The 21,493-nt window shown below is 35.8% G+C and overlaps 1 protein-coding gene across 1 annotated transcript in view; it reads right to left on the reverse strand.

Annotated features, from left to right (window-relative positions):
* The window catches only part of cps1 (carbamoyl-phosphate synthase 1, mitochondrial), a 74,665-nt gene that overhangs the window by 36,258 nt on the left and 16,914 nt on the right, over positions 1-21,493 (reverse strand). The window contains exons 22-29 of the mRNA XM_056389974.1: positions 17,000-17,141; positions 16,269-16,334; positions 15,940-16,003; positions 15,230-15,411; positions 12,109-12,303; positions 10,348-10,415; positions 7,586-7,661; positions 5,277-5,354 (exon numbers count right to left, since the gene is read on the reverse strand). Of these exons, the coding sequence (XP_056245949.1) occupies positions 5,277-5,354; positions 7,586-7,661; positions 10,348-10,415; positions 12,109-12,303; positions 15,230-15,411; positions 15,940-16,003; positions 16,269-16,334; positions 17,000-17,141 (871 nt within the window). The remainder of the gene's footprint in view (positions 1-5,276; positions 5,355-7,585; positions 7,662-10,347; positions 10,416-12,108; positions 12,304-15,229; positions 15,412-15,939; positions 16,004-16,268; positions 16,335-16,999; positions 17,142-21,493) is intronic.

A 21,493-nucleotide genomic window follows, 5' to 3' on the forward strand; every position in this document is an offset into this window, starting at 1 on the left:
TTAAAACGTCAAAAAAAGTCATAGTATAGCGAGGCATAAATATGGAAAAAAAATCATAGTTTAGTAAGACATAAAAATCATGAAAAACGTCATAGTATAGTATGGCTTAAAATGTCAAAAAAGTCATAGTATAGCAAGGCATAAAAATGGAAAAAAAATCATACTTTAGTAAGGAAAAAAAAAACATGAAAAACTTCATAGTATAGTATGGCTTAAAACGTCAAAAACAGTCATGGTATAGCAAGGCATAAAAATTGAAAAAAAAATCATATTTTAGTAAGGCATAAAAAACATGAAAAACGTCATAGTATATTATGGCTTAAAACGTAAAAAAAAGTCATAGTATAGCAAGGCATAAAAATGGAAAAAAAAATCATAGTTTAGTAAGGCATAAAAAACATGAAAAACGTCATAGTATAGTATGGCTAAAAACGTCAAAAAAAGTCATAGTATAGCAAGGCATAAAAATGGAAAAAAAAATCATAGTTTAGTAAGGCATAAAAAATGTCATAGTATAGTATGACTTAAAATGTCAAAAAAAAGTCATAGTATAGCAAGGCAAAAAAATAGAAAAAAAATCATAGTTTAGTAAGGCATAAAAAACATGAAAAACGTCATAGTATAGTATGGCTTAAAACGTCAAAAACAGTCATGGTATAGCAAGGCATAAAAATTGAAATAAAATCATAGTTTAGTAAGGCATAAAAAACATGAAAAACGTCATAGTATAGTATGGCTTAAAACGTCAAAAACAGTCATGGTATAGCAAGGCATAAAAATTGAAATAAAATCATAGTTTAGTAAGGCATAAAAAACATGAAAAACGTCATAGTATAGTATGGCTTAAAATGTCAAAAAACGTCATAGTATAGCAAGGCATAAAAATGGAAAAAAAAAATCATAGTTTAGTAAGGTATAAAAAACATGAAAAACGTCATAGTATAGTATGGCTTAAATTGTAAAAAAAAATGTCATACTATAGTATGGCAAAAGAAAATCATAGTATAGTAAGGATAAAAATGTCAAAAATGAGGCATAAAACGTCAAAGTAGAATAAGGAATGAAAATGCCTAAAAACGCCATAGTATTGTAAGGCATAAAAAACATGAAAAACGTCATAGTATAGTATGGCTTAAAACGTCAAAAAAGTCATAGTATAGCAAGGCAAAAAAATGGAAAAAAAATTATACTTTAGTAAGGCATAAAAAACATGAAAAACGTCATAGTATAGTATGGCTTAAAATGTCAAAATCAGTCATGGTATAGTAAGGCACAAAAATTGAAAAAAAATCATATTTTAGTAAGGCATAAAAAACATGAAAAAACGTCATAGTATATTATGGCTTAAAACGTAAAAAAAAAGTCATAGTATAGCAAGGCATAAAAATGGAAAAAAAAAATCATAGTTTAGTAAGGCATAAAAATGTCATAGTATAGTATGACTTAAAATGTCAAAAAAAAGTCATAGTATAGCAAGGCAAAAAAATAGAAAAAAAATCATAGTTTAGTAAGGCATAAAAAACATGAAAAAACGTCATAGTATAGTATGGCTTAAAACGTCAAAAAAAGTCATAGTATAGCAAGGCATAAAAATTGAAATAAAATCATAGTTTAGTAAGGCATAAAAAACATGAAAAAACGTCATAGTATAGTATGGCTTAAAACGTCAAAAACAGTCATGGTATAGCAAGGCATAAAAATTGAAATAAAATCATAGTTTAGTAAGGCATAAAAAACATGAAAAAACGTCATAGTATAGTATGGCTTAAAATGTCAAAAAACGTCATAGTATAGCAAGGCATAAAAATGGAAAAAAAAAATCATAGTTTAGTAAGGTATAAAAAACATGAAAAAACGTCATAGTATAGTATGGCTTAAATTGTAAAAAAAAAGTCATACTATAGTATGGCAAAAGAAAATCATAGTATAGTAAGGATAAAAATGTCAAAAATGAGGCATAAAACGTCAAAGTAGAATAAGGAATGAAAATGCCTAAAAACGCCATAGTATTGTAAGGCATAAAAAACATGAAAAACGTCATAGTATAGTATGGCTTAAAACGTCAAAAAAGTCATAGTATAGCAAGGCAAAAAAATGGAAAAAAAATTATACTTTAGTAAGGCATAAAAAACATGAAAAACGTCATAGTATAGTATGGCTTAAAATGTCAAAATCAGTCATGGTATAGTAAGGCACAAAAATTGAAAAAAAATCATAGTTTAGTAAGGCATAAAAAACATGAAAAACGTCATAGTATGGCTTAAAACGTCAAAAAAAGTCTTAGTATAGCAAGGCAGAAAAATGGAAAAAATATCATAGTATAGTTGAACTTAAAACGTCAAAAAAAGTCATAGTATAGTAGGCATTAATTGTCAAAAAAAGTCATAGTATAGTAAGGCAAGAATTGTAAAAGAAAAAAAGTCATACTATAGTATGGCAAAAGAAAATCATAGTACAGTAAGGAATGAAAATGTCAAAAACATCATAGTATAGTGAGGTGTAAAACGTAATATGCCTTACTATAGTAAGACATAAAAACATGAAAAAACGTCATAGTTTAGTAAGGCATAAAAAACATGAACAACGTCATAGTATAGTTGGGCTTAAAACATCAAAAAAAGTCGTAGTATATTGAAGCATAAAAACATGAAAAAACATCATACGTATGGCAAAAGAAAATCAGGATAGTAAGGAATAAAAATGTCAAAAAAATAAGGCATAAAACATCATAGAATAAGGAATGAAAATGTCTAAAAACATCATGATATAGTATGGTATAAAAATTGAAAATACATCATAGTATAGTAAGGCATAAAAACATGAAAAAACGTCATAATATAGTAGAGCTTAAAACGTCAAAAAAAGTCAGTATAGTAAGGAATAAATTGTCAAAAAATGTCATGCTATAGTATGGCAAAAAAAAAAAAGGTATGAAAATGACTAAAAACATAATAGTATAGTAAGGCATAAAAATGGGAAAAAAAATCATAGTATAGTAAGGCATTAATTGTCAAATAAAGTCATAGTATAGTATGGCAAAATTAAGTCACAGTATAGTTAATGAAAAAAAATGTAAAAAAAATTTCATTCAAAACACATAGTATAATAAGGTATAAAAAAGTCAGTATATTAAGGCATGAAACTTCATAGTATGATACGGCATAAAAACATCACAGTATAGTAAGGCATACAGCGTCATAGTACAGTAAGGAATGAAAATGTCAAAAACATCATAGTATAGTGAGGTGTAAAACGTAATATGCCTTACTATAGTAAGACATAAAAACATCAAAAAACATAATTGTATGATTTGGCATAAAAACGTCATAGTTAATGAGGCACAAACTGTCATAGTATCATAAGGCATAAAAACGTCATAGTATAGAAAGTCATATAAATATCATAGTACAATATGGCACAAAAAAGTAAGGCATAAAACGTCATAATATAATAAGGCATAAGAAAGTCATAGTATACTAAGGCATAAAACGTCATAGAATAGTCAGGCATAAAAATGTCATAAAACTTCATAGTATAATAAGGCATAAAAATTCATAGTATAATAAGGCATAAAATGTCAAAAAACATCACAGTTTAGTCAGGCATAAATTGTCTTAGTATAAGTCATGAAAAGTGAGGCGACTGTTCTAACCACTATACCACTGAGCTGCCCCATAAATAAATCATTGTATAGTAAGGCATAAAAAGTCATAGCATAGTAAGGAATAAAAACGTCATAGTACAGTATTGTATAGAAAGTTATAGTCAGAAAAAAGTCAAAGTATAGTAAAGCCTAAAAAAATCATATCATAATCATTTTTATTTAAAAATACTATACGTCAACAGTAAGAGTGCAACAGCTCTAAAGTGCAAGTAACTTGAAAAACTTCTGGATAATTACAATTTGGGAAAAAAGATTTGCACATATACAATATGTACTTTGCACCATTTTTCTCTATTCTCTATAAAACATGCAATGTAAAAGACAACTGTAAACAATACTGCAATACTCTATAGCCATGTTTAAGTGTTTCCTTCTGAAAAACAGATAATAATGGGAAATAAATAATTAATTGAAAATAAATAAATATTGAAAATAAGAAAATACAGTAACACTTATTTCTTCAGTCTTTTTGGGTTGTAAAAAAACATCTAATATGACTTCACTCAGAACATAGTGTGAACGAGTTCACTCAAATATTGGAATGCACAATCTGTCCTTCCAAAATATATCGGTAGGGACATTTCCCTATCATCCTATGCCCTTGACACAAATGCATGTTTAAGATAAGTCGAGTGATTTTTACTACTAACAAGAGCCACGAAGCCAAGTAAGCATTGAAAAACCAGCACTGTGAGAAAAACAAAGTAGTGACCAGCGACCTCCTCAGAGACACAGAAGCCACACAACCAAACAAGCCTTCACTCCAACAGGAAGCCAATACAAGCCTGTAGCTCACTGGACGTCACAAAGCAGCACACTGGAAAGAACCTCCATTTTGCCATGGTCAGGGTAACATTGACTGGACCTAACCTAGTATAGTATAGCACAGCACAGCTAAGCACAATGCTGTTAACCTTTGTCAGCGGTTGTGTCCGAAATCACTCACTCATTCACTACTTACTATTCAGGGAGTCCTCTGTAGAGGACTATACAGTTACACTGTAGCTCATCCGAAAAATAAAAAAATGCTTTCAGACACTACTTGGGTAATTTTCTCTGCTTTTTTTTCTTCATTTCAGTGTGAGCCCAAGGCAGGTTGGTTCTTATTGCTTGGTTACTGACCGTTGGTTGTACACCACTTTTCATGATGCATTGTGGGATTCTATGAGTCCACTATATGATAATTCTCACTATAGATTTGGACAGCATTGCAAAATGGCAAACTCTAACTATCAATTGAGAACTCTGAATAACAATTAACTACAATTTCATGGAATATATAGGGAGTAGTGAGTGATTTCTGACACAATCACTCTCTCGCTCCCCACATGCCCATCTTTGAGTCCACCATCTTGTGTAGTTTCACACACTTTCTTCAGCTTTGACTTAGTATTGATATAACTTTTGTTGTAGTTTATTAATCAGAGTTCCAAATTGATAGTATATTTTGAGACTGTATCAATATTTGCTGTCCTTCCCTGAATAGGGTGGTGCCCCAAGAACTTTAATATTAATTGATGTTATTATTTAATATTAATATTTTTTAATTAATATTTACTTAAGTGATATCCTACCAATGCCCAACATTGGACAGAACATGTCAGTATCTCACCTTGCCAGCTTTGGCCACAGCATCCACCTCTACCTCCCGGGCACCGCGGATGAACTTGGTGATGACGACTGGATGCTCCTGGAGGAAAGACAGCAGGAGGGTTATTCTATCAATGATTAAAGAGTGAAATAACCCAGTCAGAACAAGCCTTTTGCCTTTTGTGATTGTAGCGCAGTCTCTAAGTTTTAAGTTTTAGAGGGTTTTTTTTCTGACGAATAGAAGTCCAAAATTCACTCTCTTTTAGCTCTGTTGTTGTTTTCTACCAACTCCTGAAAGAAGTATCAGTCTAATAGTGATAATACTATCACTATTATTAATATTGCTATCATTGCATGTTCTTGTTCTTTTCCCCTCTCTCTCTCTCTCTCTCTCTCTATCTGTCTCTCTAACGAGGCAGATGGCCGCCCACCCTGAGTCCTGTGCTGCTCGAGGTTTCTACCTCTTAAAAGGAAGTTTTTCCTTGCCACTGTCGCCGAGCGCTTGCTCTTGGTGGGAATTGTTGGGTCTTATAAAGAGAAAATCTAGACATGCTCTATTTGGAAAGTGCCTTGAGATAACTTGTGAATTGGCACTATACAAATAAAAATTGACTTGACTTGACTTTGTAGCCACTAAAAGCTCCACTATATTCACCAGCTGGTTGTTGGTGGTGAGCAGGTACTGTACCGTGGGTTTTTAAGAGTTTTCAACTGAAAGCAGCGTGATGAGAGCAGTGAGAGTACAGATACAGTATTTTCTCTTTGCTTGACTCATACTCTTAAACCTTTAATGCTTTCATACTCATAACTCACAATTGATTCTTAGACTGATTAACCCTCACATTTGAGTGATACTTCTAATCTGCTAAACCACTACTTTGAATTCTTTGACTGCTTGATGAATGCTCTTTTTCACATGTTGATAATTAGAACAATGCCAACTGTGATTTTGGTGAAAGACATTTAACGTGACATTTTGCAATTACCTTCTGATGGATTAAAGGTTGCTTTCCAAATTGATGTATTAGGTGACATTTTGATTATTTTTTTGACTGCATTTTTTAAACAGCTGTTCTTTTAATCATCTTATTTTTATTTTCTATTTGAAACATTTCATTCTTTTTATGGTTGGTTTTGGCTTTTATATTTTTAATCTGCTTATGACTGAATGCCTTGACATATTCAGCTTGCTCATGATTGATTGCTGATGACAACTTGCTCATTTTTTGTAAATGTACTGTATATCGATTGATTATTGCTCAACCTCGATTTGAATTGAAGTATGAATTGATTCTTGCTATAATCATTTTCTTTATCGATTGGTGTACCTGGTTGGTTTAAGTTTTAATTGGTTGACAGATTATGTATTATACATGCATTTGAATAACATGTGTGCTAATATTGTAGACATCAAGTAAAATCACTGCTAATTCCCTGAGATGGTTATTTTGCCTGATTCATTTCTGCCATCACCTATCTTAAACATACAGCTAAAGTAACCAAGTTTGTTACCTGACTCCTATCCAACTCAAGACTACAGGCAAAAAACAAGCAAAAAAAAAGGATAGCTGCAGAGCATGCCTGGCAAAGCTTCTCCAGGGAAGTGCCTGTTGATGTTTATGGGTCACAGACTTCAAACAGCCAGTCATTACTGCAAAGGATGAAACTAAATACTGTATATATTAACTTTTTCAAGTTTATGATAATTTGTCAACTTTCTTTTGATCCTCTATGATTCCTACACTGCTCATCTGCTCAGGCTAAAGCTGAAAGTCAGTCATTTAACCCAATGGTCATTGTTTCATTTTAAATCCTATGTGCTGGAGTATGGAGCCAACAAAAACAAATGTTCACATGGTCTTTCATATGCTTACAGACTTCACTGTGTGCATATGTTTTAATGATTAAATGTTAAACAGGAATATTTTCTTATTACTTGGTTTAAACCTGCTTTGGTGCTCTGAGAGTGTGATATGTGCATGTGTGTGTATGCTTCTAGCCCCAGGTAGAGGCCCTTGGAGGGGCCAGCTGCCCTTGAGCCACCTGGGTGTTCAGTGAGGTAGAGATGGGCACACAATACTAGCCAACAGACATACCAGCTGGTAGCAGTAGTTAATTGAAAGCAGAGGGAGAAGGAGACATGAAAAAGAGAATGTGTGAGTGTGTGTATGTGGGTATGTGTGTGATGGAGACCACAAGCTCCTGTGTCCAAACATGCTAATTTGATATATTTCAAGACTGAAAAATGAAAGGCCAAGGTGATACTTTTGGAGAGAGTTCTCTGGCAATATGTCTCTCTCACATGTGCAAGCATGTTAACACTGATCTCACCTGGGACACCTGAGCAGCCTCCTCTAAGAAACGTTTCATCTCCTCTTCTCCGTACACAACGTTCATTGCAGAGCCACTGGTGGGATGCAAGCGGGAGAGAGAGGGAAAGAGTGAGGGAGAGAAAACAGAGGGCCACGGGAGAGGAAGAGAAGCAAGCAAAGGGGAGAACATACAAGCTTCTAATGATTGTTCAAAACACTCATTATCTCTCCGTTGCATCACTATTACCATCGGGAACAAGGTCTGGAAACAGTCAAAATAAGGCACAAGAGAGAAAGAGAGAGAAAGGGAAAAGAACAGCTATTTAGGTCGAAAAGCACTCCAGGCTCTTCAAAACGAGTTCAGAACTTCGTCATTAAAAAACAACAGATTTAGGCTAGTTTTGTTGTGGTTGTTGTTTTTGATTTTAGATTGCTAGCTAGGCAGCTAAGCTGTTCTCCTGTTTGAAAAGGAGTGTTTGAGAGAAACAGGACACATCAAGGCCACAGGCTTGGATCAGAGCTTTATTCCTTCACTGTCTGTAGCTCAGAGGCAGACATATGTCCAACCCCCAAATTAATATAGACCCATGATTTGAGCATGGGCAATACACTGTTTATATACATTTACATTCAGGCATATCCTTGACTCGGACACCATTTAGTTACTGCATCACTGTCCTCTGAATTTTCAAATGAATCCAATCATTTGGAAGAACTATTACGAGTAAAAGTACAGATTACATTCTGACCCACAGTCTGTCCTTGAGTCTTTTACAAAAATAAAATGAGTATGCAAAACTATGTTTTTCTGTCCATCAGTCCAATTTATACTGCTGCTGCCCAATAGTTGTAGCCGTGGTAGTAGCAAGTATTAATAGTGTTGATGATTGTAGTTGTAACAGTAGTCTTAGTTTGTCTTATCTTGTTTGCCTGAAAATAGTCAAATTTGAATATGTGAATATGTGAAAAAAAGTGAATAAACTGGTGTGAATTTGTCCTAATGCAAGTCCAACACTGGATCTAAAATAAGACTAAAAAGGGATTTGAGTGTTATTTTCTGAGGCAAAACATATTTTTTGTCAGTTAGTCAATTTCTTTGTTAAATGGTCTTCTCTCACCTCATAGTACTTTATGTTCGCATTACAATCGTTTGTTATTACATTTTTTTCTGTCTATCTGAACAAATATCATTATAGTGACCTGAACACATTTTCCTATCCACATCCTGATTTGATTCCGAAAAAATCCTAAAAATTAAAAAAATACAATTATAAAACAATGGGTTCACGAGAAATTCATTTGATGCATGTTTATAAAAGGTAAGGTTGTTCATGCTTGTGTTTATTACTTGGGTTTGATTGATTACATCGCTCACTCACACAGTTATGCTTTCACACGGACAGAAATTCCTCAGAAATGCCGTGCATTTGCATTTCACTCTCTCTCGCCAACACTGGCTTTTGCAGATCTCGTAAACAGTGAAGAAATGAGACAGTTTCACTGAGGACTGGCATGTAGATAAAATGATTAAACTAAGTCTAGTTTGAAACCTGTCTAATTGCTTGCACACATTATACAGCTGTGCACAGCAGTTTTAGCATGTCACAGCAATTGTCTTTACATAACCAAAAGCAATGATGGACTTTTGTATGCAAATAAGACATAGGTCATAAGAAATTTATAAAGTTATTTAATGAATATATTTCAAGGCCAAATACTTCAAACTGAGTGAGTTGTGGGGTATGTGTGTGTTTGTGTCCATTTCGCTGTTAGATAAATATGAAGCATGAATCTGACAAGGAAGAGAGTCTTTGGTGTGTAAATTTGTGAGATTGTGCATATGTACTGAGGCTGGAAGAACATTCAAAAACCATTACCAAGTATGTCAAAGGGGAAGAGTGAAAACCCTTTGGGGAGGGGAAAGATTAGAGAGTTCATCCTACACCAGTGCTGGAGAGGAGAGCATCCTCATCTTAAACACTATTCAGCATACACATAAGAATAGGAAGTTTTGAATAATAATAAACTATATATTATTAATGGTATAATTATGGCTACTTCAACATCCAGTGGAAATTTTAAATACTGCTGGATATCCCCCTTGTTGAATTTAATTACTTTGATATTTGGTAGTTTTAAATGTGACCTAGTGCCCAACACTCAGGGTTTCCCACAGTGCTTAACAAGTACAGATTACCTTATAAAAAAACATCACAGCTTGCATGTAAAATCATAAAAAGTCCAAAACTTCATCATACATAAGTTTACTCTCATTGACACCAGAGCCCTGCTAAATACAGGGTCACATCACGACATCTGCTGGACAGAAGTGTCACTGCATGATTGAAGAAGCACTTGGCTGAGTTAAGTTTAATCATCATCATAACTAAAATTGTATTTTACTCAGTTAAAAATAAGTCTGTGAATTAGCTGTTGAAAAAAAGTATAAATCCATAGATTCTTCTCTCTTTATGCCTCAGCAAACAAACTGTGTTTGTTAACATACTTTACTGGCTAAATATTTGACACAAGATAACTAACTGTGTTTAGATTATTGCCCTTGAAGTTTAAACCACTACTTGCAACAAAGGACATAAAATGTGCTTGTTATTAAACGTTGTCAAACTGAGTCAGCTACTGCATTCATAATGTTGACATGATAATCTTGTTTAATGTTCTTCAGTGTGAGGGATTAGGTGTTGGTAAAGCATTAGTAATTCATGTCTCCTATTGTATGTTGTAATATATGTACTGTATGTGCTGACATGTGTTAAAACTTACCTGAGAACATAGGAGGGACGGAGCAGACAGGGATAGCCCACTTGGTTGGCAAACCCAAAGGCATCTTCCTGTGACAGGTGAGTAAAGTGCAACAAATGTCAGAAAGACAAAGTATGTCATGTAATAATGGTAACAACAGTCAGAATTCTGAATATAACACCCTTTGAAACCCCTTGCAAGTTCTGACTAAGAAGTAAAGTTATTTACTATGGCCAAACAGTATAGTTTTCTTGGTAATAGACATAGCTGCAGTCTTAGACATCCATATGCACAAATTGTTGGGACTGTATCAATTTTGCAGGACAACTAGTGAAAAAATAGCTACATACAACAAAATGTGGTTTTATGCCACTGGACTGAGGGGAGGGGTTTAATCTAGACCTGATAGTTGATAAGTTCTTGGCCAAAACAACAAAAAACAAGTAATAAAACCAACATTTAACCAATTTGTATAACTGTTATCACTCATTTCACTTGTTTTATTGCTGTAGGAAGTAGAAATGTAAAACCTTGTTAACACATTTGCCTGCTCAGCTACAGCCTTCCTTGTCTCTGAGGTATGACTTATTTTCAGGACCCACAGAGAAGATTTAGTATTGTAACAAACACAGTAGCAACAGAAACAATCAAACCGACCGATAGCAATTCTTTATAAAAAAGAGTACTTTAAAAAATGGTTTCAAACGAGGACATTGGACTTTTCTTTTGTATTTGAATCTTTATGTAACTCATATAATGCTAAAGAAGTTTTGATTGCAGCCACTTGAGACAGAAAATGAAGTATCGATATCAATTCAAGAGGCATGTGTTTGCACAGTAACAACCCTCTCATACAATGAGCTCCATTTTTACCTGTTCTCAATTCAACCAAACGCATTTTAAAAAGGCTTTGAGAATGAAAGGTGTAATCCCAAATCTGCCAAATCAAAAGAGTAACAGGGAGAATATAAGTGCACCAACAGCCAGTAAGTGGGGCCTCAGTTCATCTCCCTTTCGATTTTGTTTTCTTCCATTCAGAATAAAAGAGCAAGAGTTGTGGAAGGAGTCTAGCAGTGAGAGAAACGCTGTATGTCCTTCTCCTCTTCCTCATCATCATTATCATCACAGCGCTTTCTCTCTTTCTCCGTTTCTCTGCAGGACTAGGCTTTTTTTTTCTCTATCATTACCCACTGTTCACTCACCAGGTGGAGTACCATTCACAAACACAAAATAGCTTCCCAGAGACGCAAAAAGCATCTCCCAAAGGCTCTTCTAAGTTATTCTGGCCCAACAAAAACAAACTGTTTTTTCAAGATCGGCAGGGAAATAGGAGACGTAGGTAGACTCTGGAGAGACACAGAACCTTATCTGTGTGCGTGCCAGCTAATCACTCCTCAGCGGTAACTGAATATTTGAGCAACGGTAATGGAAGAGACACATTTCAGCGCTCCACGTGTTCCACAGAGGGGTTTGCCAGTGCCTCGTTCTGTTGTAGCCGAGGGCCACACACAAGAACTAGACAGTAAGAAGCAGGGTGCAGTGCCTCAATGAGGAAGAAAGTTCTAAAAATGACGAGTAAAGTTTGTCAGTAGAGAAAGGTGTGACATCAAAGCAGCTGAACATTGCTTGCTGGTTGGGTGGAACATTATCTAAGCTGACACCGTGAGGCTCCTTGGTGCTCAGGTCCTGCTCCACAACACCCATATACCTTGTTTGGAGAGCCATTTGAAAAGATTTTCTCAGCATTTTACTACTAGCCATTATTTATGTGTTTCCTCTCACCAGAGAACTAAGCGCCCTCCATGGGGCTTGGGCCACCCCGAGGTCATCTAGGACACTGGAAAAGATGGAGCGCTCCTCAGCCCGGTCAATCTGCAGGGGGCTCGTCCCAAAAATCTTGATCCCACTCTGGTGCAACGGGACAGCCAGATTGTTGGGGATCTGGCCTCCCACTGACACAATGCTGCCAGAGCAACCCTGGAGAGGACAGGAGAGGAGAGGACAAGAAGAATGTGCAAGATAAACAGAGGATACAACAGCAGGAAGGATAAAAGAAAGAGAAGAGGAAGGAGAACAAAAGATAGGAGAAGGGGAGATACTCTGTCAAGTCTTGGACCTCCTGCCATAGGTCTATCAGCCAAGATTTACAGTCTGAAACCTGAAGCCACTTCAAATTATTCTGGCCACTGATCACACAGTGAAAATATGAGACAAACAGAAGTTATGTTGTAGGTTTAGTTATCACCATGGATGGGGTTTACAGTGCATTCAAAGAGTATTCAGACCCAACATTTTATAATGTTGCAGCTTTATGCTAAAATCATTTAAATTAATTTTTTCCCTCATCAATTTCCATCAATCGCTGGCAACAAAGTACTGAGTAAAGGGGCTGAATACTTATGCCAATGTGAAATTTCAGTTTTTCGCATTGTTGTTTTTGCTTTGTCATTATGGTGTACTGAGTCTAGATTGATGAGGGAAAAAATGAATTTAAATGACTTTAGCGTAAGGCTGCAACATAACAAAATATAAAAAAGTGAAGGAGTCTGTCTGTCTGTGTCTGTGTGTGTCTGTGTGTGTGTGTGTGTGTGTGTGTGTGCGTGCGTGTGTATGTGTGAGAGAACGTGAATGTGAACAAGTGTGTATGCACAGAATGCACCCCCTTTCCTGTCTAGCAGATCTAGGGGGAGGCTGTTTCCATGGCAATGCCAGGTTGTATCGCTTTATTATTCATGGACCTGCTCTCCTGTTCCTGTCCAGGGTTTATCTCCATGCTCTAATGCCGTATTTATCACACACACATACAAAGAAAGAGGGGACTGTAGCTCTGAGAGAGGGATTGATGGTAATGCTATCTCCCTGAGCAAACAAACACTTAATCACACCCTGATCCCATCGCAACTTTAACTGGATTACAATTCCTCTGCAATGGAAAGTCAATGGACATTAGCACACAAAGACACAATACAACATAAATACCAAGATAACAACGAACATATTGCAGAGAGATAGTCACTATTCATGCTGTTGAGCATGGACAGTAAGGTGAAAATTATATCATATACATGGCATAACATATCAAACGCATGAATTCACGTTATTTGAAATAAGGTTCATCATATGGGACATCATGTTATCCTGATGTCATGTTTCATGTAACTCAAACAATAATCCCTACAGATGGACTTTGTGGTAGAAATATTGCATAAATTTAGACCAGCAAATTGAGTATAGTGATACTGTATTATGTTTAGCCATGACACTAAGAGACTTACAAATGATATACTTCACAACCTTGGATAATAACTGCCACATAACTATTTCTTAGAAAAGTAAACAGAAGACCTTTCCACAGTTTCTGTAAATAAAATCGAGTTTTTTCAAAGAACTCAGTCATAAGTTACCCACATAAAATGACCCAAAAGCTTCAGATTCATGTAAAATGACTGCCTAAGAATATATTTAACCACCCCCAACCCCACCAAAAAAAAGGCTAGCACAACCACATGAACTATGAGTGTTATAGAGGTCATTAAAGATTGAAAACCCAGAAAAAAAAACCCTCTCACCTGTAACTACAAAAACCTAAGCTCTTAAATTTTAGATGAGTCTTTAGTACTGCATAATATATGTCCCAATTAGGAACAATTCAGAGTTTTCCCAGGTTCTCTTTGACAGAGAGAAAGGTTTTGTTTGGCTGCTTTTAATGACTAGGTCCATACTGGAGAATATGGCGGAAAAAAGCTACACGATTTACCATTTTACGAGTTTAAATTTGAGTTCATATATATATAAATATGAATCATTGTCAGTTATGTTTCATCCATGGCACTCTGAGCAGGGAATGTTTTTTTTTCCCCCAGCACAGTGGGCACCTGCTCTGAGGTAACTCCATGATAATAAGTCACAGCCAAGCTAATATTTGATTTCTACATTTCTAATAAAGAATTAATCTTGAGCCTTGCAGTCTCGCCAAAACAAATCTAAAAGGTTAAGTTAGAGAAAGTATTGGGCCATGTGTACTAGTCTCAGAGTATCAAATCTATCTGCCTGTAATATTGGGTAAATATTGTTTTTTGTTTATATTCCACCAGCGTTTCCTACCTTTGACCTGGATAACATGATGGATTTTTTTCATTATATATGTATTGCGTAAATGATCAATAATACTCTGTCAATGAGAAGCCTTAAATTAATTGCAATGAAATATTTCAATCAGATCCCACTCCATACACATGAATATATACACAATCAGTTCTATCATTAACCAATACATGTTCTTTTCTTTGATAAAATTAAGCAATATCACACGAGAAGGAGTGATGTTGTACTGAATATCAGCACAGCTGTGGTCATAGGTCATAGGTCACAGCCACAGGCCAAGAAATACCAAGTACCGAGCAACAATAGATTATGATTTGTTTGTTTATTTTATCATTTATTCCGCGACTCCAACACAAATAGTTCCGCAACTAGACTGATACTGAACTGTTGCTAAGCAACACAAACATTTTCCTCACCTGCACAGTGCACACTAGCTTGCTAAGTCTACACGTTACCTCAAGTGTGCGCTGAAGTGTCCAGGCTTCTTCCCTTCATCGTCTTCTGACCATACATCATTTGATTCAAATCTTATTTATCATCTGTACAAAGTTTGTTACAATCTAAGACAACGGCCGTTAATGTAACGCTAATTAACGCTAATAGAACACCTGTAAAGCGGAGGGATACATGTAGTTAAAAGTCCCAGTGCTGTTATAGTCTATTATATCAGCACGCATGGAATGCCTCCCGTCCAATCAAATTACTTGGTCAGAACTAAGTGTATGAAAGAAATTGAATTTGTATATTTTGTTTGAATTTTGTCAAATGAAAACCGTCATGTTTGCATGTGTGTCCTAACCTCTTGTTGGGTGATGTCCAGGATGCGTTCCAGGGTCAGCTCTTCAAAATAAAGGCGGTCACACTCATCAAAATCAGTGCTGACTGTTTCAGGGTTGTGGTTTACCACCACTGTCTTCTTGCCCATCTGTCTCAAGGCTCTGATGCTGGACACTGCACACCAGTCAAACTCAACACTGCTCCCTGGCAAATGAAATCACTCATTAATTTGAGCACTTTGGAGATCACAAATTCAACATAAAAAGTATACAACTACTATCACTGTGACCTGTAGAGAAACAATGCATTTGCTTTCCATGCAAATGACATTTTAACTGATAATGATTCATTAACTATTAACTTGCATTGTTTAGAATTTTGAGTTTAAACCACATTTCCTTGCCAAAGGACTATAGCTACTGTATGAAGCAAGTTTAAACTTTACATTTGGGTGCTTACTATGTACAAACCCTTGCTAATTGTTACTGAAAAAAAACTAAGCCTGTCAATCTTTGCAGCGATGATACCATTTCTTTTAACAATACCTCTCATTCTTTTTCATCAATAATTTATTGTATAAAAACCCATGCTGTAAATAAATATTGCATGCTTACTGAAATATAAAACAGGCCAATTCACATGTTTCAACTATAAAACTAAAAAAATAAAAATAAAAAGTTAAAATAATTTGAAAATCATACAAATCATATGAAAGCTTATTGTTGGACTTACCAATGTGGTAAGGCCCACAACCAAGAACCATAATTCCCTGGTCTTTAAAGTCCAGATCGTGTTCCTGATGAAATGGATAAATTAATCAAACCATTGTTCATAATAAATTCTTGTGGATATCAATCATTCTTTAACACAGCAAAAAACACACATTTCACAATTAATATGACAATTAATCAGATATTTTTTGTCATAGCAAATTAAAATGTTGAAATTATTTTCCTACTAATTGGTTTTTCAATGATTGGATGGGCTACATACTGTGCAAACAAGCTCATTATAATGGCTCCATAACATGTATATTTTTCTCTGTCAGCAGGGACACATACCTGACCATGATAGGTACAATACAGATAGTTGGTCATAGCTGGGTACTCTGCTGCCAAGGTGTCAATCTGAGAAAGGGGATCAGAGAAAATATTAAAATGGGTTATTCATTCATATGCAAAAGAAGTTACTTGATCTGCCATACCCCACAGAGTAGCAGTAATGAAAAGGTTTAACTATTCCTGTTACATTTGTCTCAATTAGCAGAAATGTGAAGAAACCAATATGAATATGGGGAGAACATGTAAACTGCACACAGAAAGGCCCCAGTCACACCAGTTCAGACCCAGGATTTATTTTTACATGGTTTGTACACCAATAGTTTAGCACTTCGAAAGGAACAATTTTACATAATGAGTATAATTACTTTTTACTTTAAGTAAACATCACCACTATTTCTTCTGCACATTCATTTTAATAAATGCTTAAATGCAAAACTATGACTTGTGATGGATATTATTTCTTTCTTGCATTACTACTTCTGATTAAAGAACAAAAACACATATAAGAAACAGACTGAAACCAACAACGAATGTGTAGCCAAAGTCTTATATTGCTTAAATTTATTTTTATTTAAAAACATGTTTTAAAGCATAAACGTTTTGGTTAATCAATGATTTGTGGATAAAAACACAGAGATAAAATATTGTGATTACTGTAAATAATTCAAATACTTCAAATAGTATATCTGACCAACGCTGGAACCTTTAAGAAAGAGCCAAGTGATGCTCACCTGTTTGACCCAGGGTCGAATACCATGAGTGAGCCGCAGCTCTCTGGCTGCTCTCTCACTGGAGCCAAGAATCTGACCAACCTGCCGGTCTGAGAAGCCATCCTGCTTGGCCTTTAGCAGCAGCCCCTTGGGTACTGTGCCACTGTAGGAAAAGACAGGAAGTAAAGGTAACTATATGGCAGTTTTGCTAAACATTACAAACCTCATACCTTTCCTACAGTTTACAATTGATTTTTTTTTTTTTTTTTTAAAAGTCAAGTTTTTTAGTGAGGCTGAATCTTTACTAAGTTTTCAGTGAAAGGTTCTTTCTTAAAAGATTTCTCTGCATTTGACTAATTTGGGCATCGGGATCACTGCCAAAAACATTCCACATCATTTGCACTGAAGCAACAGTACTCCTGCTGTTTTGAGAAGTGAGTTTATTTTTGAAAGGTTTTTTTTCCTGTCTGTGGTACTTTCAAGTCCACTGAACTAAGAGGGTCAATCCAGCAAGTGGGTCATGACTGGCTTGCCTACCGAGCGGTGTGGACAGCAGGGAACAGCCCACCTCAGAGTAATCAATAACACATCGACAAACAAGGCACCGAGGTGCCAGAGCACCAGGTTGGCAAGTGCAACCATTTAAAACCCATTTTAAATCGATAAAACTTTAATGCGAGCTGTGAGGTTAAACAGTAAAATGGTAACAAAATAAAGTGTAGCATCAGGAGGAAATTCTGAACTGGAGCAACAGGAACAATTTATAAACTTTAAACAATTTTGCACCTGTACTTTCATGCACTTGTATCAGTGTGTATACAGTCTATAATGCTTACTCTTATATATCTTTTTTATCTAACTGCCAACTGTGGCTGACAGGACATGATGTGAGAGAGAAGTGAGGTCAGTGAGAAAGATGATGCTAGTGAGGAAAGGATTTAAAAAATGTTTGAATTACACTTTTTTATTCTTTTATGCTCAGATAAAGTAAAACAGATATTAGTTTAAACCAATGTATATAAAGTAACCAATGTAATTTTAAGGTCAACACAAGCCCTTTCACAGGTAATTATGTAACCAGACAGAGTGGAGGACTGTCAAAGAAATAATCAGGGATATGTCACCTGAAGTGACCTCTGATGATAATTATTTATTCCTATAAAAGAGAGGAAACATGCACCCTTTTTGTCAGAGCTGCACTTTTGACTTCAGTGAGAATAAAATATTATGCCTTTTTCTTCATTCCTTCTCACTGAATAAGCAACAACGTAGAGGCAGTATAGATCTGCTTTAAATAAAAATGGCGTAGCTTTTTATTCAGATAAGATCATTCGGAATGGTAATTATATTAAACAAAGACACTTAACATTTGTGTTGAATACTGAGATTTGCACATTAAATGTTAAGCCTTGTTTATCACAAAGACAAGCGGCAGGGTGAAATGGCTACCTTCTGTCATGAAAAGTACTTGTTAAAATATCCCTTTCAAAAATGTTCTTGTTTACAATGTTTTATTGTATTTTCTTGCAAGCTAAACAACAACGTATCCTGAAGTTAGCTGGATTTCGTTCAGAGGAAGGAAAGTGTGAAGAATTTGCAACATCACAGTAAAGACAGGACATCTGAGATGCTGCAGTCACTGGGCTTGGTCATGAAATAGTTCCAGTGTATAAGCTATTTATTTCTACATTAAAGACATAGGAAGTATGGCAACTATGGAGTTGCTGGATGGCTTTTTTGACAGAGTTTGGCCAATTCCCTTTGATTTCTGTTTTTGTGTCAGATTAAACTAAACACATGAATGCATGGTGATTAAATTGATATTGGTCTGCTCATCTAACTCCCACTAAGAAAGCAACAAGCGTAATATCGTAGGTAGAGACAACAGGAAGGAATCCTTATTTCTGGTAAACCACAACCCCCCCCCATCTGAATTATTTATGACCTTGTAGCGTAACAATATTGGAAATGTCAAATGTGTTTTAACTCCCACCGCACATGGCTGGGCTGAGAAATAACAAACCCCAGGACCAACAAAAGGGGAGAGTAGCAAAATTTCTGAGAATCACAGGAAGGAAAGAAATTTGATCTGAGAGCTTGGTTGTCATTTGTACAATTGTACCATCTGGAAATGCAGTTTTAAAGCGAAAGTGAAATCCTTTGCATGCTGCGAATGTATGTACACCCTAATACACAAATAAAACTTGAAATACACACTTGCATAGTGTGGTGTGTGTGTGCAAGTGTGTAAAGAGAGGGAGGGGATAGGACTGCCTGAGACTCTCACATATTTATAAAAACAAATACACAAACAACACACACGCACACACACACACACACACTTACTGAAGTTATAAATGACAAGAACCAATTTCTGTGATTTCACGCTTTTCATTTTGTTAATTTTTCACTTAATTAAATTTGAACCTTATTAGAATGACACGTTTTGTGTGCTGTGTAATTGCAGCCCTCTTAATTGTAATTCATGTCATGAGTAGGGATTATATATTTAATTATCTATGTCCTCATATGCGGGTGTACTGTGAGTTCTGCTTTGTCTAATCAAACTTAAACCTGACATATGTCTCGAAGTGGATCAAAGTCATTTTGATATCTGCCACGTCTCTAGGGAGAACATGGAAAAGGGTGCACCCATAATCCAGTATACCACTGGTTCTGGAAGTAAAGTCCTCTTAAGACACAAAAACTATGTGTTAGGCAAATGTCCATACAGGATATGGAATATGGTTCAGACATAATATTGATGTGGCAGACAAACATATGTTCATATATACTAAAACTGGTGTTTTTATTTGCTGACTAAGTGTCTACACTACATGGCACAACTGTAATCCTAAATGCTTTGTCTTAAACCTGAGAGTTCGTGCAAAAACACAATGAGCAGCAAGTCTCAAAAGTTTCCCCTAATTTCCATATCCTACCTATATCTGCAGTATCATAAAATGATTCAATAACAATTGTTAGTAATGTGCTCGCTACTTGACCAAAGAGCAATTTTCCATCAACAGCCAATGTTTAAAGGCGACAACAAAGAAAATACGGACGGTGAAATAGATATTCAATGTCAATTCTGATCTTAACACCTACACAATAATCCAACATTAAAAGTAACTCTTCCACAAATAAAGAAGAATACATTTTGAATATCCTTTAGTCCAAACTACAGCAATAAAAGAACTAACACTCACTCACAAACAATGAGTCTGCTGACCAGCAGAGCCTGAAGCCCACCTGTACTCAGCTCTACGCTCCATCAGTCTGGCAGCAGCCTATTGTTATGTCCCCATCCCAATGTCCCCTGCTCCAGAGGCAGAGGAGGCCACAACAGCCTACTGTGCATCAGTGAGTAACGGTGGGTGCTCACCAGGCGGCCAGCCATTAATTATTAAACAGCAGAGCCAGACGGAAGCAGCAGGTTACTTGTGGCTGAGCCATGAAAATTCACAGCGGCTTTGATTTGAGCTGTCCAGGTAAGAGCCAGAGGGCAGAGAGACTGAGGGCGGCAGCTGAGAGGAGGTGAACCACGACAGAAAAGGAAACGGACGTGAAGAGACTGCAGTTCATCTCATTTTTGGGGACCAACATTTTACGAATGAAGAATATTCAGTTATATCTATACAGAACTAATTCAAAGTTTCCCCCAGATTTTATCCCTTTTTTTCCCCAATTTTTCCGAAGCATGCGAGTCAGAAAACCTTGCAGGGCTAAGTGTAATATTTGTTATGCGGATTATTATGTACTGTATTAGCTGTCAGGATCCTGCTGTGAGCTATCATAATGTTTGTGTTTCTGAAATGTTGTTTTGTTGGGTGCTATTCAACATGAAGTCATTTAAGGTTAATTGAATAATAAAGTCAATAAGAAAAGACAGTGGAATGTAAGGTTGGAGGCAATTTAGTTAAACCAGTTAAATAATACAAAGGGCAACACTGAGGCGTTAGGGTTGGGGTCCAAAATGGCAAATCTTGCATCTAGCATCTAGCATTAAGCATGGACTATGTTTTCAAGGAGCATGCAATTTTTATTTTTATTTTTCTTGCTGAGAGCGATGCCTGGCTTTTTAGTTGATTTCATTTTCCAAGGCATATTTTAGTGGATCTCTGCAACCACCTCTCTCCAGTATTAGAAAGGGAGCAATGCTATCTCAGTGTATAGTCCTCTCTACTCTGGGATTTTTGGCCACTGCAAAATTCCAACAGAACATTGCAAATCAGGGGTCCTCAGTATGAACATCACAATGAGGTCTCTCCAATTATGCTGCCAATGCATTGATCCGTAGCAGACAGTGACAAGTCATTCTGCCCTACTCCTGTTGCACTTATGTCCCTTTAGTGGATGATATTTTTTTTTTAGATGTTTTCAAATCAAAACATTTCTTTTTAATTTCATTAAACTGTTCTGCACTTGGATGAGGCAGAAAACAGCTCTAAGCTGCTTTCAAGCAATTATTTTCTCTCATTTGTCAAGTCATTGCTGAAGTTTCCAGAAAAGTAT

The sequence above is a fragment of the Seriola aureovittata genome, chromosome 11, assembly GCF_021018895.1.
Source record: "Seriola aureovittata isolate HTS-2021-v1 ecotype China chromosome 11, ASM2101889v1, whole genome shotgun sequence".
Classification (NCBI taxonomy): Eukaryota; Metazoa; Chordata; class Actinopteri; order Carangiformes; family Carangidae; genus Seriola; species Seriola aureovittata.